General features: G+C 39.5%; 1 protein-coding gene across 5 annotated transcripts in view; it reads right to left on the bottom strand.

The window, feature by feature from the left end:
• FBXW8 (F-box and WD repeat domain containing 8) overlaps nt 1-26,000 on the bottom strand; it is a 163,801-nt gene that overhangs the window by 115,087 nt on the left and 22,714 nt on the right. For all 5 annotated transcript variants that reach the window (XR_005214003.1, XR_005214002.1, XM_037816888.1 and 2 more), the window contains 2 exons: nt 13,070-13,234; nt 9,302-9,390 (listed from right to left, as the gene is read on the bottom strand). Coding sequence is in view for 3 of the 5 variants with exons in the window: in XM_037816888.1 (XP_037672816.1) it covers nt 9,302-9,390; nt 13,070-13,234 (254 nt within the window). In the remaining 2 variants the exon portion in view is untranslated. The remainder of the gene's footprint in view (nt 1-9,301; nt 9,391-13,069; nt 13,235-26,000) is intronic.

The raw sequence follows: 26,000 nt of genomic DNA, 5'->3' as shown, positions 1-26,000 counted from the left end.
CAGCTTTTCTTAGTGTTGCTGACAGGGCGACGCAGGAATGAAACACAGACACAAACTTAAGACTTAAGGGAGCACGGGACCCACAGCATCGAGTGCCAAGTGGGTGCTAATGCACCTGTGCTCCAGTTATTTATATGTTTGTTACACAAAGCAAGACTATGCTACGTGATCAAAAGCATTCAGGGTCTCTCAGATATTAATCTTTACATCCTGCTGCAGATAAGAAGGAACAATCTGGGGTCAATGGTTAACGCTGCTGTCATAGTCACAAGACACATATCTTTACAAGGTGTGCCTGCACGGCATTCCATGCAGGCTTGCGGCCCAGCTTTCCAGGCTGCCACCCTGGACACGGTCTAAGTAACATGAAAGGCTTGGTTCCCCACATCTTAGGGAAGATATGCCCTTTAGGATATTATTTCCTACACTTGACTTTTTCCTTTCTCTCTCTGACTCTTAACTTCACCCTTGCCTGAGTCAGTGCTGACAACTGAAAATGCCTGAGGCTTTCTCTAATGAGCTACTTGGAATGGGAGAAATAAAAAGAAAAAAGAAAGAAATCCCGTTTTCAGAACCAGACCCCAGCCTACCAATTTCACCAGTCAACCAAAGTTGGTACCCAGTTTTATGCGCCACTTTTCTTAAGACACAGCCATTTTCCAGTATTCTGAACTCGGCTGTCTCCAAAAGCCTCTAAATTTATTTATTTATTTTTTTCCTGTCAGTCCTCCCTGCTGTCTGCCAGGAGAGACCTCAGGGTTCCTTTCCTGCTTGCTCTGGGTTTATCTGTGCTCATAGCTTGTATCCAGTAGTACAAATTTGTTAATTAAAACCAAAATTGGAGGTTGGTTGAGTTACTTTCCCTTGCTTCTAGCAGACCGCTTCTTTTTTCCCATAGAGAAGTGTTCCAACTCAGCCTGTCATGCCAGTGGGGGGGGGCACCAGCTCCGCAGTTTGGGGAGCTTTACTTATAGTTCTATGCTGTGATCTCAGCCATTCCACTCATTCCAGACTGGTGTACAATGCATGCCTGGTCACAGAGGTCCCCCAACAGTTGTCCCAGACTATTTACTAGTTGTTTCTGGCTATTTACTATTTGCTCTAGAGGACTAACTAAATTCCACACCTACCTTCAAAGGTACATTTTAATTACTGGGAAAAGTAGAAAAAAATTACTAGAAGTGAGAAATTTTAAGAAGTTTATTTAGATGCATGACTACGTTTGAACTGATATTTTCCAAAAGTTCTTAACTATAAACAATGATAAAATTCTACTGTAAGTTTCAATAGACGAATTGAACTAATCAGAGGTTCAGACATCAACTATTAAATTTATAAATCAAGAACTCAAAATTTTGCTTCATGTCTACAGAAGACTAGAAAACCTCTCTGATGTCCAGTATGCATGGACAGACAGAGATAACAATAGATAAAAGCAGATCTGAGTCGATACACGTTTGGCAGCTGAAACTACAGCTGGAGTTCACTTGGTTGCTAAAGAGAGGTGTAAGCAGTTGTAGATTTGAGCACTTGCCTCAAAGGGAAGGGAGATGGATGAAAATGCATGAGACAAAACACGAACAACTGAATTTTTTAGGGAAAGAAGACAGCTAATATTTCACACCATCTTGGCAGAGGAGAAACATGGATTCATCGTTCCTTCCAGTAAGGGCAGCAACTGTACACTAAAAAGTCAGATCATGTCGGCGGAAAACGGGGGCAAAAAACATTTGGGAATGTTGAAAAAACCTCAACACAAAGAGGTTGGTTAATATGTTTTTTAAACCAAAAGGGAAAAATGGTCCTGTAATGTGAACAGATAGTATGCTTGCTTATGCAAACTGAAATGCTTCAGCTTTATGAATCATAAGCAATAGTGAGTAGGGAGTTTACTGCAAAACAACACTGCACTCCTGGGCATCTGATAAAACCTTTGGTAAGCTAATAGCTTAATGGTTAGAGGGCAGGCATGAGGGCCTACAAGGAGCTCCAGGCGTGACTCCTCTACAAGTTTTACCTGATATGCTCTCCTTCACTAGATGGCAGTAAAGCAAATATACTTATGGTAAAACATACCTCGACCTACATCTCAGATTTTATAATGCGACCTTCCTGAACTCATGATGTCATCTGTTTTCAACAGTCTTAGCTTCCAGAGTGCAACTGCAGAGAAAGAGAACAGTCCGAGAATCACGAATCTGGGCAGGCATGCTTTCTTATTCCCATCTCTTCTATTCTTTTTCCTTGATGAAAAACATGTAATTTTTAAAACACTTCATAATTCTAAGAGTCAAAAAAACAAAGCAAAACAAAAAAGACCACATTTCCCAATCAATTATCCACAAACATTCTTGATAGCTCTTTTCTTCTAAAATAAAAGGAAGACACACCCTAAGCCTTACTAGCATTTCAGGAGTGCTCTGCAGATCATAGATAAACATGGACAGATGCTGAACTTGCAAAGACAAGTGGTCCATTCTATAAAGACTGATGACTTCTGAATACAGATGTCCTCAAGTTAAAGAAATGGGAAATTTTAGCTGGAAAATCAAAGTAAAGGCTGTGCTTGAACTGTTTAGTCACAGTTGAAAGACATTCCACTTATCTAACCAGCAAAGCAAACAAGTGGTTTGGGTATTTTCTGGCATGTTGCTTATAAATGCTATATTAGTTAGAGTTCTCTAGGGAAACAGAATCAACAAGAAAAATCTATAAATATAAGATTTTATAAAAGTGTCTCATGTAACTGTGGGTACGCATGAGTCCAAATTCTGCAGAGCAGGCAGCAAACTGGCAACTCCAACAAAGATGTTCGACAAACTCCTCAGGCAGCGAACTGGCAACTTCGATGAACTCCTCAGAAAACACTTAGCTGGTTAGCCCAAGAAGTAGTGAAGGTCCTCTATCTGTCTTGCTTAAAAGTCTTCAACTGATTGGATTAAATCCAGCTGATTGCAGCCAACTGACTGATGATTTAATAAACCAGCCTTCTGGTTTATTAACCAGCTACAAATGTCCTTGCAGTAACGGTTAGGCCAGTGCTTGCTTGACCACACACATGGATACTATCACCTGGCCAAGTTGACAAGTGAACCTAACCACCACAAATGCTAAGTAGCCAAATGAGACCACAGAAAGGCAAGAAAACAGAGCCAAAGGAGAGCTTGTGAAGGTCAAAGATGCAGAAAGGAAGCTCAGAGACTGTAGGGTCACAGAAGTGAAAGAAGTTTTCTTTCCATACACACATACCTCAAAGTTCTCTGGGTGCTGGTTCTGAGGGTACAAAGATGTTTCATATCCATTTCTAGAGAGGTGTAAACAGGCTCAAAGGCAGCCCAGCCGAGAGGCTGAAGAGGATGCACCAAGAAAAAGCCATTTGATTCGTTCATCGCTAGTGCCTCTTAAGAGTGTAATTCAGTGGAAGGGCTGGGATGGAAGCCAGATTGCAGGAGAGTGAGACGTGGACGGTAAAGAGGCTTACTCTTTCATGATTTATGGCACTGACAGGAAGGAGGATATATTCAGGAGAGCAGCCTTGAGGGACGATTTTATTAGAATGTAGAAGCAGAAAACCAAAAAGTTAAATTGGAAAGATGCTGAGGGTTATGAAAGCATTTATAAATAATTTTTAATCTGAAAAATACAAAAATTCATACCCCTAAATCCAGTAACTCTACTTAGGGGACTGTAGCCCAGAGAAATAATCAGGAATGTGTGACCAAGGGAGGATAATGGAAAGAACTTTAACTCTTTATTCTACACGCTTCATAAAATTGAAAGTTTCTATAATAAGCATGTGTTTTATAATTTTTAAATATAGAAAATTTGTAATAATAAAATGGGAAAATCTGCAAACCTCTATGCTAAAATATTCATAACATTATATAATAACCAAACACAGGAAATGACTTTAATGTCCAATACCAGGGGAATGAATAAGAATATTAGGATGTAATTATTCCAGCTTTTGCAACCAAAAAAATAAAGTATGTAATAACATGAAAAAAAGTCTCATCAGCTGAGGAATAAAAAGGCCAAAAATACCATATAGGTCATGATAATATTATGTGGGAAAAAAATGCATTTAAAAAAGGACTAAAAAATAAACCAGGAGTTGGGTTAGCATGCTAGAATTTGGAGGGTTTTCTCTCCTCCATTTTCCCAATTTTTTGCAAAAACAAGATTTTACTACAGCTTTCAATATGAAAAGAAAAGAAAGATGCAAACCGTAAAAGAAAAACCAAAATGGTGGCACACCTGACAAGCCTTCTGGGCAGCAAACGAGGGCTAGGGAAGGCAGCTCTACCACAGCTTCAGGCATGGATATCACTGAAGGGCAGCAGAGAGGACATGCTTGCACCCTGGAGGCCCAGACCACAATGGGCAAATTCCCGCTTGTCTTCAAAAAGGGGTACCTGAAGGAACTGCCTCATGGGATTGTGGTGGGGATGGGGGAGACTGGGGGGGGGGGGTGGTATCTATGTTAGCATCTAACACAGTAAAGGCTCAATATGGCATGGCCTCTGTTACTTCTGGTTTAAGTATGTGTGTGCAAGAGAGGAAGAAGGAAAGACAGAGCAAGACAGAAGCGAATAAGCTTTAATTATAAATACATTCCCATGTTGCTAAGGTAGATTAACAATTCACTATGCCTAGTGCTCTGTATGCTTCCTGTTATTAACAAACCAACAAAAGAAGCCATGTCTCCTGAAAATTATTTTATTTCAAAGACAACAATAATAAAAAGAAAGGCAACATACAGGAAACATTCTCTATCCATACATTTGAGGTTTAAAACATTGTGGTTTTTAACTGACCAATGTTTCTTCAGGAAAAGAGCACATTTCTTAGTAAATGATTTTGAAAAGTTATTAATCCTATGGGGAAAGCACAACTCACAATAGACAGATGAAAGATGCTGTTCCTAGTAAAGCCCTGCCCCAACTCAGTGGGAGAGAGCCAACCGCAGGTACAATCGCTTTTTAACCCTTAGGCTTAAGTACCTACTTTATCCAGGCCTCTAGAAGTTTCCCAGATTAAGAAAGGTAGAGGCCAGGTATGCAGTGGAAACAGCAGTGAGCCTGAGGAATCTGCATCTCTGCATCTCAATCTCTGCCCCTAAAAAGAGTAACTTACGGCAAATGTCTCTAGATTTCAGTTTCTTTAGTTACAAAATGAGTAGGTTGCAAGAGATCATCTCTAAAGTTCCTTCCAGGTTTAAAATTATCTGGTTCTAAAATGAAAAACTTTAAGAAATTACAGAGCAGTTAAGAGAAATTCGGAATTTCTCCAGTTTCCTCCAAAACCTATAGTTATGAGGTGGTGGGGTTGGGAAGTGAAAGGTTCTGTGTATTCAATTTTAAAGTCGATTCTATACAAAACAATGTATGTGCGCTACAGGGCATTTAATGAAACACTACATATAATCTCTATATTGTTTTTAAAGAGGTTTACAAATTAACTGGAAAGAAAATACATGGCTGTAGGTTAAAAATTATTTCAAAGTAAAATAACAACATAAAACAAAATGTTCAGGTGAAGCTGTGAGGACACATAAGTAGCCATCCTATTAGCTGTGGCTAATAAATTCTTCAGGGGTTCTGAGAAGTGTGGATTTTGGGGGTGGAGAATTATCAGTTAAGAATGCTATAGGAAGGTTTTATGAAGGAGTCGAGGCTTGAGTTGGGCCTTAAAGAATGGGTAAAATTGTCTTGGGAAGGACATGAATAGAGCAGAGGAAATTATGTAAACAAGAGCATAGAAGAAGGAAATATCATATAAGATGTGGTCAGAGACAACCCAAAGTCCATGAGCTGATGAATGGATAAACAAAACGTGGCATAAACATAAAGTGGAATGTGATTCAACCATAAAAAGGAATGAAGTACTGATCTATGCCACAATATATTTGAACCTTGAAGACATCATGCTAAATGTAAGATGCCAGTCACAGAATGCCACATTTGTATGAATCCATTTATATGAAATGTCTAGAATAGGCAAATCTATAGAGACAGAAAAATTAGTGGTTGCCAAGGACCATGGAGAGGGGAGACTGGGGAATGACTGCTTTTAATGGGTATGGGTTTATCTTGGGAGTGACGAAAATGTTCTGGAATCAGCCAGAAGGGCTGGTTACACAATCTTGTAAATACCAAAATCACAGAAGTGTACACTTTAAAAGGGTGAATTTTATGGCATGTGAATTAAATTTAAAAAGAAAATGTGGCCACAGGTAACTAAGTAGAACAGTGTGGGGGTAAAACTAAAGGTACATAAGGAGAAAAAGGAGGTTGAAAACAAATTTCAAAGGACTCTGAATGTCAAGAAAGATAACCGAAATCATCCATAGACAGTAAGGAGGCAAGGACATATGGAAAAAAGAGTGAAAGGTCAAAAGCTTTGGGAATAATGTCTGCTTCCCTGGCTGGAAAAACAAGCCAGAGGCAGGTCCTGTTCACATAGTAGGTAACTGAGTGTGTCTCAAGTGAGTTTATGAGTGAATTTTAAGACTACTCTGGTTCTGTGTGAAAAGAAGAGTATGAAAGAACCAAGACTGGGTCAGTTACAAGGCTTATTGTAATAAAAATTAGTCTAGGAAGCAAATTCACAGACAGAAAATAGATTAGTGGTTGCTAGGGACTGGGGAGAGGGGACAAATGGGAGTGACTGCTAGTGGGTACAGGGCTTCCTTTTGGGATAATGAAAATGTTTTGGGACTACACAGTGATTATGGTTGCACAACATTATGAATGCACTAAATGCTATTAACGTATACCTTAAAATGGTTAAAATGGAAATTTTAGGTTATGTATATTGTACTACAATAAATTTTTTATAAAATTGATCTGGGCCTAGGTAACACGACCACAAACTAGAAACATTTACACAGAGAATTGAAAAGGTGGGAAGAAGCACAGGATTTTGCAACAGTCTTTAATCTCCATTAACTATATGAAATATATTTAACAGGTTTAAATGAAAAATTTTATGTACTTTAGCTCTAGACATTAAAAAAACTAAGCTTCTGAACAGATTCCACTGTGTAAAAGAAAGAAAAAAGGAAGAGAAGAAGAAAAGTAAGAGAAACACAAGATACTACAAGAGAAAGAAACAGGGAGGTGGTCACTGTCTCTTTAAGAAACTCCTTGGAGACACCTAGCTGTAAACTGTAGAAAGCCTGGTGAATACAACATTGATTGGGAATGAGGTAACCACAAACACCACTGTCTCAAATGAAAAGGGATTCAAGATCTGACCCAGAAAACAAGCATCGTAACCACCAGATAAAATTTTAATGATAAACATAAGATGCTCTACATACAGGCAAGATTGAATTATCTGATGCTGGGCCATAAACATAGGTTCTCTCAGAAAAATGAGACATGAGGAGCCACTCTGACACAAAGATCAAGTTTCATCTTATCGATCCACAAAACTCTGCCATTGCTTTGCTTTGTGCTGGCATAATCTGTAAGTTGAACAGACCTCAAGGGAAGAGAGAGGCAAGGAAAGGAGGACTGTCATCAGGACCTGCCTTTCATGAAGTCCATGCTGAGATAAGTAATTCTTAAATTGGCTTTTGAGATTAAATTCTGCCCTTTATTTCTAATTTCTTTTAATACTCTTCAGTCCAATCTCAGGATTCAGTCCTCAATCTTATGATGGATCAGGCAGGGATCCCTAAAACTAGAATAATCTAAGCGCCCTTTTCAGAGTTACCAAATCTCAGAATTAGTGGGTGGGAAAGGACCTTACATATCACGGGCTCAGAGGCCCACATTTTATCAATACGATTCAGAAGCCTAATGTCACACTGATAATTGGATGAACAGAATTCAAGATTTCTAGTCCATTAAACTTTCTAAAAATAATAGTTCTACAACAGTCCCAAGGATATTAGCCTCTAATTTGTGACCAGTGAAAAAGATGCTAAAGGAAAGTGTTCCTCCTGGGAAAATCTCGTTTAAAGCAAAAAATACTTTTCCATAGGCACTATGTACTACAGAACATTAAAATAATCTGTTTGGAAGTTCAATTCAAATACTTTTTAAGGATTGCTTTTAAAAAAAAAAAATTTTATTGCAGTAACATATATACAACTCAGAATTTCCCATTCTAATTACTTTCAAGTATACAATTCAGTGGTACTAATTACATTCACAGTATCATACAACCAACAACGTCCATTACCCAAACTTTTTTATCACCCCAAACAGAATTTCTGTACCCATTAAGCAATAATCCCTCTTTCCTTCCCTCCCACCACCTGGTCTCTGTTTCTATGAATTTGTTTATTCTAGGTATTTCATGTAAGTGAGATCATACATTACTTGTCCTTTTGTATCTGATCTCTTTCACTCAACATAATGTCTACAAGGTTTAAGGAATGCTTCTTAGGGAAAGACTTTTCTGTAAGAAAAAAGATTCACCTTCTACTAAGTTTTTAAATCCAGGGTTTGTTTTGCTTTGTTTTGTTTTTCCTATAAGCAGGGACCTCACCTTTGTGGCTTACTCCAAAACCGACCTAGATTCAGAAGTTTAAATGCTCCAATCCCTACTTTATGGCATTAAGTATACAATTTGAGACTGTAGTTCAAGACCCATCTACCTAATCCAAAGAAAAAATTGAGCTAATTCTTATATATTAAAGGAAAAACACAAACACATCTCTGCAGCAAAATATGAAGATGTCATGAAAGTAGTTTTTTGAAACAGAAGCCAAAGGGTTTTACAGAAGCTAAAACTAAATTTCTTGGCCATGGAGACACATAAAAAGCCTATTTCAGGGAAATGTAAACAGCAAATACATTCTTTGTGCTGGGGAAGGAAGATTATGTGTGGCCACAGCCCTTCTTCATAATAAAGGCTTCAGAAGAAGAGAATTAGAAAAGGACCTTCTCTGTGCCAAAACTTATTATTCTTGTTTGGCTTTTTAATGTCTTCATAAAATGCAAACTGTTTACTACCCTAATGAAAATCTAAGATTACATGTCACAAAAGTGACTTAAAAGCTAGGAAAAATATATTAAGACAAATGGAATACAGACCCACTCAACATCATTTGCTTCTCACCACTAACTTCAGAACCCTTAACTCTCAAATACTGAAGAACAGAATCACAGAGATTTTCCATCTTAAACATGGGCTATAACTTGGCAAGGTGCATACTCTCAAGGAACGACAAAGTCACTGGTACTCAGATGGTGGTATATAAACAATAAAAGACTTCAACATTAAGGGTATTGCTCTGCGTGCGTGCGTGTGTGTGTGTGTGTGTGTGTTGTTTTCTGTTTCTTACCCAGCAATGACAACCCCATCATGAGAATGTACATCACATAAAACTGCATCAGGAATATGTTCCAGCTCACTCACGGCACCTTTGCGATTCTGTGTGAGGAAAAAGGGAATGCAGTTTATACTATTGTTGGGATAACCAGAAAACAAAGCATTTAGCTTTCATCTACATTCCACAGCAATTTTCTACAGTGTGTACTGAGTTCTAAGTTATCTCAGTATTCAAAAGGAAGAAGACAACTAATGTTAAGCTATTAAGCATTTACTGAGTTGCCAAATTTATATACGAAAAGCACTAAACTGGAAGCCATGGGGTATGTGAGACAGCCTGTCCTCCAGGAGATCACAGGATGATTAAGAATAAATGCACACAAATAACTACAATGAACAGTGTGCTGTAAGTGGCTGCTGGCAGTGGCAAGTATCTGAAGTGTACAGAAAGGGTATAAAGAGTACAAAAAGTTCAGTTCAGAGGACAAAGTATTTGATGATACTCTGTTAACAACTCTTACAAGAACTCTTGGAAAAAAACTAAAAATATATACATACAGATAAAAATCAAGATTGGGGAAAATGAAGATCAGAAGAAATTATTTCTAATTGAGAGATCAGAAGTTTCATGAAAATGATACTTAAAGTGAAATATGAAAACCTTTAACACGGACTGCACCTGAGGAGGGGAACTGGATAGTAGGTGGAGGGAAGTAAGAGGGGCATGTATTTTTCATAACATACCCTTTTGTGACTTGTGACTTTTGTGAATTACTGTCCTGGATTCATTTATTACAGATATAAATACACACATGTACTTACAATAATTGTCTTTAATAAAAATATAGAATCTTGATGAATATAAAGTAGTTAAATGTGGGAGGTTGGAAAGAGAGCTAGTTCAAGTCAAAAGGCAAGCATGAATAAAGGTATTCAAGAATACCAAGTTAATTCGTAATTTCAAGTTAGCAGGATTAACACAAGGACTAGAAATAGCATGTATAAATGCCAAGCACAGTGCTTAGCATACTATAAGTGCTCAATAAATGGGAGCTACTACTATTACTATTGATACTAATATTAGTAGTAGAAGGATGATGACATCCATAGCATTAAAATCAATACCTATTAAGCAGCTGTGTTCCAGACACTGTATAAGCTAATTTGCATAATTATCTTACTTAATCAGAAGGTCAAGTCTAAGGCTTAGGGATAAACCTAAACACATGTAAATGCAACTGTCATGCTAGTGGAGATACGAGGAGGGAAGGTAAGGACTTGGAAGTCATCTGTGTGAAGTCTACAGCCAAAGCTACAGGAATAGAAATGCTTTTTGGAGTGAAAAGACACTGAAAGAAAAGGAGAGCACCTGGGATAAAAGCCTACATGCTTCTGGCATTTACCAATTTCTGTCATGTGGCTTCCCTCCCCCTTGTGGGCTCAATGTCCTCACTTGGTGTTCTATTCACAATAAGAACCTAAAATACCTGGGTGAAAAACAGTTTACACAAACACCAGCAAAAGGAACACTGGCTACCAAAGCCAGCTTATCTAACCATCTCCAGGTTGGATCTGAATTGCAGGTCCAGGTAAGTTCATATCTTTCCAGGTCATCAATTATGTGGCTGTTCCTGAGAATTCTGGGAACCTTCTGGGGTTTCTCCAGACACTGACCCAGGATATATCAAGCCAAATCACCTGGCCAACCCATTCTCGCTCTAGGGTCAACAGGGACCATGTGCCCAGGTTTGTGGGATGTGCATTAGAAGTATTTCCATAGTCACCCTCACCACAACCCTACAAATGGCACTGCACTTATAGCATCACTTTAGAAATAAGAAAAGGAGTCATACAAAGGTTAAGCAACTTGCTCTAATACTACGTTTTATGCTTTCATTCTAGAATTACAATAAGAATGCCATCATTACATTTAATAAAAGATTCATAGTTTCACTTATCTAGTTCTCATTATTAACGGTGTCAGGAAATGGACCCAAAACATTCCAAATAGAAGTCTCCCTTACATTCTGCCTGCAATGTTACTCTATCAAAAAATGTTGACTGAGCACCTACCAAACATATGGCTTTGTGCTTGCTGGAGAAAAATATAAATAGATATTAACTTAAATTGTATATAACTTGTATACTGACACTAGTGCTAAACGCTGAGTGGGTCTTTTAACATCTTTGCTTCAGCTACCTCCAAGCCAAATGATGTTGATGTACCTGCCTCTCTTTCTCTATTTCCAAAGAGGAAGCAAACATTTACCTGCTGCTTTCTCTCTCCCTGGGTCTGACACCTCTGATTCAACCCAAGGGACACTGAATATCTCTGGCTTTCATGCTCACAAATCTCCCTTAAATGATCACTCCTTCTGGATGGAAAGGCCCCAGTTAATACCTAACTCTCAAGCTTTCCTTAAATTGCAGCCCCTCCTACCAGGATTAGATCCTTCTGCTTTCTGGCCCCCAGCTTGTCTAAACAGCTTCCTTTTTTTAAACCTTTATTCCCACCTTTCCCTTGTGTCCATCATTCAGTCTAACCAGACACAGGCAAGAAGGTCAAGTGGGCTCCAACAAATGAGTTCATTACCTTGTATGGATGCAAAATGACTCTGTGGGGCCAGCATGATTTTATTTAATGGTAGGAACTTAATGGCTTAAGAATAGCTACACCAATTCTCCTTAGAACAGTACTTCTCAACCAGGGGCAATTTTGCACCCCAGAGGACATCTGACAAAATCTGGAAGCATTTTGGGTTGTGATTGGGTGAAGGGGGAGAATGCTACTGGTAACTAATGACCAGAGGCCAAGAACACTGCTCAACATCCTACATTGCAGAGGATAGCCCTAAAACAAAGAATTATCTGGCCCAAAATAGAGACAAACCTAGTGCCAATGTTGAGAAACCCTGGATTAGAAAAACACTGCTCTTACTTACTTCGCTAGAAACTGTGTGTAATTACCCACATCATGTGTATCTGCCACTAATCAGGTTATGAGGTGACTGGGGACAGACATGCACATAGGCAATATGTCACCATCAGTAATGAGCAAAAGCTTGTTAATCTCAAAGTCTATTAGGATTGACCTTTACAGGAGAGTAAAGAGTATCGTTCTATCCCCTCTCTACAACTGAGAAAAGAAACACCACCACCACCCTGGTATCTTGTCATACCTCAACAGCTTTATGCAACATAGTTCTTGACAGTTATTTCCTATAGAAACACTTCACTGTGAAAATTCTCAGCTGTGATCTAATATCCCAGTAAAGATTTTGAAGTGATAGATGTTATAGAAGCAAGCCAATAGGTAATGTGAGGAAAAAGAAAACATAATTAGAGACTTTTAGTAATGCCCCTCTAATATTTACTGGAGACAACATTTTTCACTCCTCTTTGTCTTCAGGTGGTGCTTTGACTTTCCTACTCCAACCAGAAAATTGGCAAAAGTTAAAGAGGGCTGCATTAACAACTACTGTAAAGAAGCCAATCATCAAAGGAAGGAAATGACAACCTAATTTCACTCTTCCTCTCTGGGAGAACAAGAAGATGCTCCCAAAGAGTATGGTTGAAAATGGGGGCAAATAATCTAATAGAGAACCAAACGGGCAACAAACCACCAACAACTGAGGGTGACACTATCACACTCCTCCCACCATCCCTTCTGGCAATCACCCTGAGGCTGTAATTCAAGGGACTCAGAATTTAATCCCAGGTGTGAAGTCCCATGCCATTGCAGGCTATTGCTCTACAGATAATGATACTGGCCGCTGCCTACCTTCCAGTTGGTTCTTAACATGTGTTCCTTGGCTCGGCACTCTTGGAGCATGAGCTTCCAGCAAGAGTAATCAGAGATGCTGCTCTCGGAAAGGTGCCCTTCCTGCTGGCACAGTCTGTACCAGAGCACCTCATCTTCTGCAATCACCTTCCATGTCTTGCTCACCTAAAATGGCAGAAGTGACACAAATGTCAAATTCTCCAATTAGAGAAGCCCCTTGTCATCCAAAAATCAATCAACACCTTTATTATCACCTGGGTTTATGGCAATATAAAATATCTCACTAAGAAAACACTCTGAGGTGAAAAAGAATACAAGCAAATGTTTCTAGTTTTATCTTTCAAGATTTCAAAATTGTTGTACAACCATCCAAAATCACATTTTAGAGAGCTTCATTAAATTATCATCTACCAGATAACAAATGAAAAATACAGCAATATATATAATAAAAAAATACACAATTTAACATGTTAACAGCTATATAATCATGTACCACCTATACAGAATCTCTACTTTACCAAAAGGCACTTCTATTTCCATCTTATAGAAGTCGAGACTGATGGCCTCTGAAATAAAAGGATGTAACAAAACAATTATGCATAAGTCAAGACTTCTGGTCATATAACATATAAAAAATTTAAATTTTTATTACATGGGAGAACTTAAGTTGTAAATATATGGAACAAAAAATATTTAACAGAAAAGCCAAGCTGTTAAACAGGACTGTAAGATCTGATATAGAGAAATTAATGTTATGTCTGCCCTGAATTTCAAATCCCAACAGTATCCATTTTACTTATTAGTGCTTTTTTCCTCAACCTTAAATTTAGGGAAAGATGTATTTCTTCACAACAAAATGTACAAAATTGGCTAGAATGCAAAAGATGGACTCTGCAGGCAAGACAAGAAACAGGTCTAACAGATCAAGGTAACATGGGGTCTGTGGTGCATTAAAAAAACACAGGATGAAGCACTCAAGGTTTGCTCCCCATTCTAAGGTTACGACTTACCTCTAATAAATAAGAGCAGTGACTAGTGGTCTACAGTAGCCTGTGCTAGGGGAGACATCTCCCAGCCCCTGCCTACCTCTGCCTCCTCCTCTATGTGAAATGACGTTTTAGTCTGTTTCCATTCCACAACTAGGGTGGAGGGTGCGGTAGATAGGTCTAATGAAAAGGACCAACCAGATCTTAAACCTGAAACCTTGAGCAAGCAGCCCCAGGTGCTTAACAGGGTAGGAATTCTCTCAGTGGTAGGGCCCCTCCCTTAGGGTGGATAAATACTCAACCCTCAAACAGCACAGATTTGTTTTTCCCCTCTGACACCAAGTGGGACATATGGCACTGCCATCCACCAACCCTGACCTGAGCAGTTTGGCCTCCCCGGAAGACTGGCCATGATGGGATCTCTTTCCCTGCTCTTCTGGATCCTTTTTTGTTGTGTAAGCAATAAAACGGTCACTTACTGAAAGTTTCTGTTATGCCTGAGCTTGGGTTTCCATGATGCACCATGGAGCAACTTGCTCCACAACTCCCTTAGGTACATTTCAAGACATTAAATATACAGGCACAGACAGGAAGAGAGAACACGAGACAAAGCGAGACAGCATGCAAGCAGGTGTATGATGGACTATTACTACACAGGTGTGTCTTAATTTTATAAAGTGATGACTAGGAGTTAACTTTTGGTATGGCAGCATAAAGACCTCCAAAAATATGCCCCTCCGTAAATGCAAGAACACTGGCAAAAACTGTCAAAATCAATGTTTTCAGAACTCTGGAAATTAACTAAAGGCTCGCAACATTTTAAGGAACATTTATTCAAGAAAATGGTTAAATCTCAGTAAGAACAGTGAACTTTGTGGCATTTTAACCTCCACTAATCCCATCTCCCTTCTTCCCAGCTCTGTAGTAGCCTTGAAAACCAACGGTCTCACAACCAAGGTAGCTATGAAAATCACCAGTCTAGCAGCCTGTGGAGGAGCCAGAAAGGGACTGGAACTCTCCAAAAGCCTTATCCCCAAAGAACAGTCACTATTTGACCTGTCTGGCAACTTGGTGGAAAAAGTCCCATTCTCAAGGCTTGTCTTTATGTTACTTGACAGAGAGCTCCCTCTGTCCTAGCCTTAGGGCATTTGTCCAAAAAAAAAAAACAAACAAACAAAAACATAACAGGGGCAACTGTATAGCAATGCAGCTGCCTGAGGTGGCTAAACCAGCTGGGGCTAACAAGAAACTGACAGAAAAACTAAGGAATGGGACATTTACAGCAGGCTTTTAAAGGCTTTAACATATAACAGGGAAATCAGGAATATCATGTGCATGTGTATACCCAGGAAAGACCTGAAAAGGTTCCAATTTCTCAACTATGGTTGACCTAGAGGCTCTGTACAAGCAGGAAGTGAAGGCTAAGGAAGAATTGTGAACTGACAGAGCACTGAAGGCATGCTCCAACACACACAAGAGCCCCTCTGCAAAGGCTGGGAGACTTACTGGTTCAAGGCATTCAAGAAAATCACTGTCCATCATCAGCTGCTCAATAAGTTAACAGAAACTTCAGTCGCTGCACATGGCAAAGAAAACCAACTTAAGAGAACTGGTCCAGAAAAGTCACTAAAACATAAACAGCAATAACAACGAACTTTGGAGAGAGGGGAGAATCTGATTTCCAGAGTTGCCATGTTATATTATTTGAAATATTCAGTGTTCAACAAAAAATTATGAGACAAAGAAACAGGAAAATATGGCCCATGCACAGGGAAAAGAGCAGTCAATAGAAACTATCCCAGAGGAAGTACAGACATTGGATTCAGTAGAAAAAGACTTTAAATCAGCTCTCATAAATATATTCAAAATACTAAAGGAAAGCATATCTAAAGAATTAAACATTGAGAAAAATGTCTTAAAAATAGAAAATATCAATTATATCAATAAAGAGATAGAAATTATTAAAAAGAACTAAATAGAACTTCTGGGGTTTTCATTACAGACTGAAATGAAAAAAATCACTACAGGGCTCAACAAAAGATTTCAGCTGGCAGAAGAAATAGTGAACTGAAGGCAGGTCAACTGAGATTATCCACTCTGAGAGAAAAAAAGAGTGAAGGAAAAACAAAGCAACAACGAAAATTAAAACCCAAAAAATGAAGAAAATGAACACAGCCTCAGAGAACTGTGTACCAGCATATGTATAATGGGGGTCCTTGAAGTGTAAGAGGGATGAGGAAGGGACCAAAAAAATATTTGAAGAAATAATGGCCAAAAACTTCCCAAACCTGATGAAAATCATTAATCTGCATCTCTAAGAAACTAAATGAACTCCATGTGATATAAACTCAAAGAAATCAACACAGAATCCTGAAAGCAACATGAGAAAAAAGAATCACTAATTTTTCTCTTTCAAAATTGTAAATACATCATACCACTGCCTTCTCACCTCCATGGTGCCTGTTAAGTAGTCATTACTTAGTCTTATGTTATTTCCCTTTTACGTGGTGAATCACTTTCCTCTTGCTGCTTTCAAAACTTTCCCTTTCTCTTCAGCATTGGCAATCTAATCAGTCTAAGTCTCGGAGTACGTTTCTTTGGATTTATTCTATTTGGAGTTCATTGGACATCTTTGATTTGCATATTTATGTCATTTAGAAGGGCTGGGAAGTTTTCCCCAAGTATGTCTCGAAACACTCTTCCTAGTCCTTTACCCTTCTCTTCTCCTTCTGGGACACCAATGATTCCTGTATTTGTTCGCTTCATGTTGTCCATCATTTCCCTGAGATATATTTCAAATCTTTCCATTTTTTTCCCATTTGTTCTTTTGTGAGCTCATATTCAATTGCCCCGTCTTCTAGGTCACCTATTCTTTCTTCTGCCTCTTCAAATCTGCTGTTGTGTGACTCTAGCATATTTTTAATTTGATCCACAGTGTCATTTCCATAATATCTGCTATTTTCTAATTTACTCTTATACATTTTTGTTTTTGCTCTTCTCATGTCTTCTTGATCTCCTTTATGTCTTTAGCCATCTTGTTGAAATTGTTTTTGAGATTTGTTTGTACTTCTTTAATTAATTGCTCTAAATTTTGTGTCTCTTCCAGCTTTTTAATTTGTTCATTTGGCTTGTCCATATCTTCTACATTTTTCAAGTACTTTGAGATTTTTCTGTTGGCTTCAGGCATTTATTTGCTTATCTTGATAAGGTTATTTTGGGGAATGCAGGATTATTTGGGCATTTATATATAATTTGGGAGTGCTACAGCTTGCTGGAGTGCAGTTTCCCTATCCTACCAGTAGGTGGCACTTTCAAGTTGGTCTTCCTCTAACTTCTCCTGTAGGCTGGGCGGAGTACAAATCTGATGGGGAACCAATCAGTGCACCGGTTCTCCACGTGCATTAGCGATCGCCTGCCCTGGAGCTATGATGTGGGCCCTGGGCAGTTAGGCAGGGAGTCTGCTGAAGGGCACCCTGTAGATCAAATGCGTGCAGCTCCCTGCCTGCTGTGTGACCACATGTCTCTGGGGCATAGGGAGGGGCTGTGGTGGTATGGAGCCCTCTCCTTTGTTCAACTCTCGCTAGTGCACCCCCTGGAATTCTGTGGGGGGAGAGCAAATGCTGCCTCCCAGGTTCCCTCACGGGAGCTCCCAGCTGTCTGGCTGAGGATCACCTCCCCGGCTAACTGCTGATTACTCCCTTGCCGGGAGGTCATCTCACTTCTGCAGACCTGGAAGGCGGACCCAGCCAAACAAACTCACCCTCTCCCTTGAGTTGCTGTCTCTCGCATTTTTGCCCATGTCCCCTCCATGTACTGTGGAGGGCCCTCTGTGGCCGGTCACACCCCAAAACCATGGTCCCAGGCATCCTCTGGCCCCTCTCTAGCCCATTCCACCTCACCTACTCCAACCATCTTCCCAGAAGTCTCCCAACTGATTTTTTACAAGGCTGCCAAGTCCACTCAACTGGGAAAAAATAGTTTCTTCAACCTATGGTGCTGGAAGAACTGGATATCCATATGCAAAAGAATGAAAGAGGACCCCTATCTCATACCATATACAAAAATTAACTCAAAACACATCTAAGATCTAAGTATAAGAACCAGGACTATAAAACTCCTAGAAGAAAATGTAGGGACACAGTGTCAAGACCTTATGGAAGGCAAGAGTTTCTTAAACTTTATACCCAAAGCACAGGCAACAAAAGGAAAAATAAATGGGACCTCCTCAAAATTAAAAACTTTTGTGTAAAGCACTCTGTCATGAAAATGAAAAGACAACCTACTCAATGAAAGAAAACACTAGGAAACCACATATCCAATAAGGATTTAATATCCTTAATATATAATGAAATCCTAAGGCTTAGCAATAAAAAGACCAACAGCTCAAATTAAAAAATGGGCAAAAGGTTTAAACACACATTTGTCTAAAGAGGATATACAAATGGCTAAAATGCTCATGAAAAGATGCTCAACATCAGTAGCTATTAGGGAAATGCAAATCAAAACTACAATGAGATATCATTTCACATTAAAAAAATAAACAGAAAATCACAAGTGTTGGAGAGGATATGGAGAAGTGGAGAAATAGGAACACTCTTTGTTGGTTGGAATGTAAAATGGTGCAGCCACTGTGGAAGACAGTTTGGCAATTACTCAGGAAGATAAATATAGAATTACCATATGACTCAGCAATCCTGTTGCTAGGTATATACCAAGAAGAATTAAAAGCAGGGTTTTGAACAGATATTTGCAAACCAGTATTCTTAACAGAATTATTCACAACTGCCAAAAAATGGAAGCAATCCATGTGTCCATGGATAAATAAAATGTGGTACATACATACGATGGAATATTTTTCAGCTGAAAACAGAAATGAAATCCTGATGCATGTGACAACATGGATGAATCTTGAGAGTATTATGTTGATGAAATAAGCCAGACACAAAAGGATGAATATTGTATGATGTCAATGATATGAACTAAGTATAATAAGCAAACTCATAGAGTTAGAATCTAGAATTTAGGTTACCAGGGGATAGATTGGGGGTAGAGAATGAGGAGAATGAAGGGAGTCTGATCCACAAGGCTTTCACAATCACACTGTCACCCCTTGTAAGCTACACTGTTATACAATTGTCTTCAAGAGTCAAGGCTACTGGGTTGCAGTTTGATATTTACTTCTAGCTATTCCAATGAATTAAAACCTAAAAAGCGTTATCTATATAGTGCATAAGAATGTCCACCAGAGTGACCTCTGGACTCCATTTGAAATCTCTCAGCCACTGAAACTTTATTTCGTTTCATTTTGCAACCCCCTTTTGGTCAAGATGTTCTCAATCCCAAGATGTCGGGGCCACATTCATCCTTGGGAGTCATATCCTGAGTTGCCAGGGAGATTTACACCCCGGGAGTCAGGTCCCATGTAGCGGGGAGGGCAGCGAGTTCACCAACCGAGTTGACTTCACTAGAGAGAGGACCACATCTGAGCAACAAAGAGGTACTGGGGGTGAGGGGGATCCTTAGGCACAATTATAAGCGGGTTTAGACTCTCCTTTGCAGTAACGAGCTTCAAAACGGCAAGCCTCAAGAAAGAGGGCTCCGCATACCAAGCCTTCAGTCCTCAATGTTTGTGAGAACATCAGCAACAATCCAGATGAGAAGTCCAACACTTCTGCATTTTCTCCCAGCTCCTCAGGGGGGCCCTGTATATATATTTTTATTCTCTGCCCAAATTACTTTGGGATGTGTCACAGAGCTCCAGTTTTGACCAGATAGATCAAATTTGTCCATGGTTTTATTTTTGACATGTGTAATCCACAGCTGAATCCTACCCATGACACCTGGGTGATGTCTAGCCATCTGTCTGTGCCAGAGTGATTCAGAGCACTAGGCAATCAAGAAGCACAGACAGGGAAAGATCAGCATCAGCTGTGATAGAGCAGGCCACAATTCAAATAGTTTCAAAACAGAGCACTCTTCTTCCCCTAAGAGGCCCCTGGAATTCAGGGTTAAGTAAGATATAAGATAAGGGTAACATACAATGACCCACAAGAGCTCTCAAAGATAGAGTGCTAACTAAACATGGGACGGCTTACCCTGATCTTTGAGATACATGACCTTTTTTTGTACCCACAATATAAATTATGAAACAAAACCACTGGACAAAAGACTAGAAGTATCAAAGAGATCACATAAATGTATCATTAACTTTATTCAAAGACCAGCACATCCCAGCCTAGGGGTCTGCAGAAGACACTTCAGAAAACACTGATGTGGGTTATTAGTCAATCAATTAAGATATGCATCAGTCACTAACTACATGCAGGGCATTCAAGATCAGCGATTCTTCATCCACTTTCCACCTCCATCTGTGAAACTCATGACTTCCACAAGTGAGAGACACCCATAAATGTGCCCGGATTGGGGTTGCAACCCCACGGCTGGGGAACCTCAGAGGAAAAGTTTGGGTGCCAGTCCTTACAGTCAAGTTGACTCACAAGACCAGCCTAAAATAGGGGACCATCTTTATAATTCTGTAGTCCAAAAATTAACTACCAGGCTGCTTTTTTAAGATGGGGCATTTGAATAGACAGCATTTTAGGAGAATGCAAATTTAATGCTCAGTGATTAAAAACTAGAAGACCCCAATTAAATTAAACATTTTGGATGAGTTTTTATGAGACCTAATCTGTACAAATTTCAGTGAATTTAAAATAGAGAAAATTTTCAGTGGGACTTTCAGGAAGTCTCAAATATATCAGACCTTAAAAACTATGCAAGCTGAAAGCAGATTTTCACATCAGCTTGAAGGAAAATGCCAAGTGGTTTTAAATAGCACAACCTGAAATTTGAACAACTGGGTTATGAGATAAAACACAGAACAAAAAGGTGATGTTTTGGTGCATCATCCCCACTGCCTAACCCCCAGATCACAAGTGCTTTATCACAGGATAAAGTTTAAATCCTGAATAGCAAACAAAAAATCTGAGGGATTTTTAAATGTAAAGGTGAGAATTACTTCCAAAGAGGGATCAGGATTGAACCTACAATTAAGCATTAAAAAACCAGAAATGTGCCAACAATTTCTTTAGCAAACTATAAAACTGAGGATGTTTTCTCTTTCTTCAAGGAGAACAAAAATGACACACCATAAGAATTTATTTTAATTCTAAAGGAAAAAATCAGCAAGAAAACGACCTAGTAAAAATTTCACAAGCAAATTTGAAAGAGTCCCACCAAAAGAAAATCTTTCTAACATTTCAATTTCTTAAGTTATATTAAATCAAGCCATTTTAAAAGCCTGAATTTTCCAACGGGTCTACTGTTTTATCTTTAATACACCAAAAATGGAATGACCCTACCCAGTAAAAGCCCCACTGAGTGAGTCTCAGCTGCAAGAACATGCCAATGAAAGTGTCTCTGGCATTTTTCTTCATAGCACCACTGAGAGGGAGAGGGAGGGGGAGAGAGGGAGGGGGAGAGGGAGGGGGAGAGGGAGGGGAGAGGGAGACAGAAAAGTCCTTGGCTTAAAAATTAGTGTTATTAGCTCTGTGTGGATTAGGGTTACCAGTGAGGCCCAAAAAAAGAGGAAAAAGTGTCACTGTCCTATTCACATGTCCACATACCACGTCTACTTGTGAAGGACACTCCATCCAATCTTTGACTGCAAAACTCCTAAAAAGAGCTGTCTATATATCCTCATTTTCTCAACTTCCTCTCCTCCCATTCATTCTTGAACCCACTCCAAACAGGCTTGACCACTAGGTTCTGGAAAAGGTCACCAATGACCTCCAAGTTGATAAATCCAGTGGTCATTTCTCAGTCCTCCTCTTAACTGACTAACAGTAATACTTAACACAACTTTGATTACCTTCTTCCCCTTGAAAACTTGTATCCCTTAGTTCCAGGAGACTATATACTCGGCGTTTGGCTTTTGTTTTTGTTTTTGTTTTAACTCTTAAAAAAATCGTTTTATTGATCCTTTACCATACAAAATTTATTCAAATTACACCCATTTGAAGTGGTAAGATCACAGCTAGAGAACAGGTCATCCTGTAGCAAATCTATTTACAAAATCCATCATAAAAGCTTTTTTAATACATTATATTACATATATTCTTTTTTTAAACTAGCATACAACACAAAGCTAAACTGATTAGCAGTTTGTGTACTCCCAGTTTTGAGAGAAATACTTCCTTTTTACAAAATCATGTACATTGTAGGAAAAGAAATTCCTACAACCTGACAATCACCACCGACTTAACTCCAAGGTATCTTCCTTCAAAATTCCTCCTCTCATACACACGAGTTGTCATGCACACACTGAGTTCTTACTTTCTTTTTCCCTAAAGCTAAAGCTTTAAATACTGCAATTTTATTTACAGATCTACACTTACAACAAAAATGAAAACAAGAACCACAACAAAAAAAAAAAACAAAACCAAAAATACACTCTTAAAAACATTACAAACCAGCTAGAAAATATTCTGGCAGTGTTTAAAAATTAACTGCTATCTTTGTACAAAACTGCTAGTTAATGAAAGTGTGAGTATACTACATATCGACTTAAATAAAACCATCACTATGCACAAATCTGTACATATAAACACACCTAACACTGACAGCTCATGTGTTGCCCTCCGTACATTTTACTTTCTAAGGCTCACGCATGTACTGGGCGTTTTGCTCCTCACAGGTAACTCCTCCTCAGTCTCTTTTGCTGGCTCCTCCTTATCTCCTCAGCCTCTAATCACTGCAGGCTCAATCCCTGGACCTTTACTCTATCCACACTCACTTCCTCAATGAATGTGTCCAGTTTCCTGGCTTCCTAAAGACTGTGTGCTGGTGGTTCCCAAATTTATGTCATCAACCCAGAGCTCACCAGTAGTTATCTCCAGCCTCATACCCAAACTTCCCCCAAAACTTGCTCATCACACAGTCTTCTCTCACCAGTAAATGGCAATCTTACCTTTCTAGTTGCTCAGGACAAATTCCATGGAGTCTCTGGTGACTCTTCTCTTTCTCTCCCCAAATACAACTCATCAGCATTCCTTCCTCTGCCCACTTTTCCTGGGACAATCCTGATCCAGACAACCATATCCTCTTGCCTGGATTATTTCAAAAGCCTTTCAATTGGACTCGGGCAAGATGGCGGTATAGAGAGGAGTGGAAGCTAAGTAGTCCCCCTGGAACAACTACAAAAAACCAGAAACAACTAGCAAATAATCCAGAATAACTGCGGGGGGACAAACGAGACCATCCATTCATCATACACCAACCTGAATTGGGAGGAATGCCCGAGAACACAGCATAAAATCTGTAAGTAAAACCTGCGGAACCAGGTCGGGAGACCCCCTCCCCCATAGCCCGAGCTGCAAAGCCTCCTGGTGCCAGAGAGAAGCTCTCTCCCAGCAAGCGAATACAGCTCAGCTGAGCTCCAGCTGGGGTTTTAAGTAGCGAGTGTGAACTGCTCACTACAGGTACGCAGCCCCAAAAAACAGAGGCTTTGGGTGACGACTGACCTGGGAGAGCCGGAGGGTTGCCTTGGACTGGGTCTGAAGGGGACTATCTGTTTCTTTTTTGGCTCAGTGGAGAAAGCCCCAGTCATTTTCAGTTTCCAGGGCTGTGACTCGGGAAAGGGCGGAGACAGCACAAGCAGAGAGTGAGACCATTGAAATGCTAATGACCTCCACCTGAGGGGTCTGTCTTCTCTAGGAGGAAAGGGGTGGGGCCCTTTCCATTCAGAACCAGACCCCACAGCCTGGGGGAACACAGCCATACTTCCTCACACCAGTCAAGAATTATAGGCTAACAGGCGTCACCTGCTGGGCAGAAAAGCACAGTGACCTGCGGCATCAAAGGGTGGAGCAATTTTCTAAGACACACCCGCAGGGAAACCAGATACTGAATATTTCTTCCCTCTAGGACCTGAGCCTGTTCTGGTCTGGGAAAACCTGATTTGGATAACCAAGGAATCCATGCCTAGACAACAGAAAATTACAACCTACACTAAGAAAAACAAAGTTATGGCCCAGTCAAAGGAACAAACGTACACTTCAACTGAGATACAGGAATTTAAACAACTAATGCTAAATCAATTCAAAAAGTTTAGAGAAGATACCGCAAAAGAGATAGAGGCTGTAAAGGAAGCACTGGACATGTATACGGCAGAAATCAAAAGTTCAAAAAACCTACTAGTAGAATCTATGGAAATGACAGGCACAACACAAGAGATGAAAGACACAATGGAAACATACAACAGCAGATCTCAAGAGGCAGAAGAAAACACTCAGGAACTGGAGAACAAAACACCTGAAAGCCTACATGCAAAGGAGCAGATGGAGAAAAGAATGAAAAAATATGAGCAACGTCTCCGGGAACTCAAGGATGAAACAAAGTACAATAATGTATGTATTATTGGTGTCCCAGAAGGAGAAGAGAAGGGAAAGGGAGCAGAAGCAATAATAGAGGAAATAATTAATGAAAATTTCCCATCTCTTATGAAAGACATAAAATTACAGATCCAAGAAGCGCAGCGTACTCCAAACAGAAGAGATATGAATAGGCCTACGCCAAGACACTTAATAATCAGATTATCAAATGTCAAAGACAAAGAGAGAATCCTGAAAGCAGCAAGAGAAAAGCAATCCATTACATACAAAGGAAGCTTAACAAGACTATGTGCGGATCTCTCAGCAGAAACCATGGAGGCAAGAAGGAAGTGGAAGTGGTGTGATATATTTAAGATACTGAAAGAGAAAAACCATCAACCAAGAATCCTATATCCAGCAAAGCTGTCCTTCAAATATGAGGGAGAGCTCAAAATATTTTCTGACAAACAGACAATGAGAGACTTTGTGAACAAGACACCTGCCCTACAGGAAATACTAAAGGGAGCACTGCAGGGTGATAGAAGACAGGAGTGTGTGGTTTGGAACACAATTTTGGGAGATGGTAGCACAACAATGTAAGTACACTGAACAAAGGTAACTATGAATACGGTTGAGAGAGAAAGATGGGGAGCATGTGAGACACCACAAGAAAGGAGGAAAGATAACGACTGGGACTGTGTAACTTGGTGAAATCTAGAGTATTCAACAAATGTGATAAAATGTACAAATATGTTCTTTTACGAGGGAGAACCAGCAAATGTCAACCTTGCAAGGTGTTAAAAATGGGGAGGCATTGGGGGAGGGATGCAATTAGCATAAACTAGAGACTGTAGCTAATAGAATCATTGTATTATGCTTCCTTTAGTGTAACAAAGGTGATATACCAAGGTGAATGCAGATAAGAGGGGGTATAGGGGAGGCATGTTAGACACTTGACATCAATGGTATTGTCTGATTCTTTATTCTACTTTGATTTAAGGTTATTTTTCCTTTTGCTGCTTCCTAGCTGTCTTTTTTTTGTTTGTTTCCTCTTTCTTTTGCCTCTCTACCTTCTTTGACTCTTCCTCCTGCCTTGTGGAAGAAATGTAGATGCTCTTGCTTAGTATGAGCAGAATGTTCAATTAGGATGAACTTAAATGTTTGGAAATGAACAGGGGTGTTGGTAGCAAGATGTGAGAATAACTAACAGCGCTGAATGGTGTGTGAATGAGGTGGAAAGGGGAAGCTCAGAGTCATATATGTCACCAGAAGGAAAGTTGGAGGTCAAAAGATGGGAATGTATAAAACTGAATCCTATGGTGGGCAATGTCCATGATCAACTGTACGAATACTAGAAATCACTTCATGAACCAGAACAAATGTAAGACAATACAATTAGAAGTTAATAATAGAGGGGCATATAGGGAAGAACTATATATCTATTACAAACTATATACTACAGTTAGTAGTATTTCAACATTTTGTCATAAACAGTAACAAGCGTACTATATCAATACTAGGAGTCAACAATTGAGGGGGGTTGGTTAGGGATAGGGGAGGTCTAGAGTTTCCTTT

Source organism: Choloepus didactylus, chromosome 23 (genome assembly GCF_015220235.1).
Source record: "Choloepus didactylus isolate mChoDid1 chromosome 23, mChoDid1.pri, whole genome shotgun sequence".
Taxonomy (NCBI): Eukaryota; Metazoa; Chordata; class Mammalia; order Pilosa; family Megalonychidae; genus Choloepus; species Choloepus didactylus.
The sequence above is the reverse complement of the archived record's forward strand: the minus strand, read 5'-3'. Positions and strand labels throughout refer to the sequence as shown.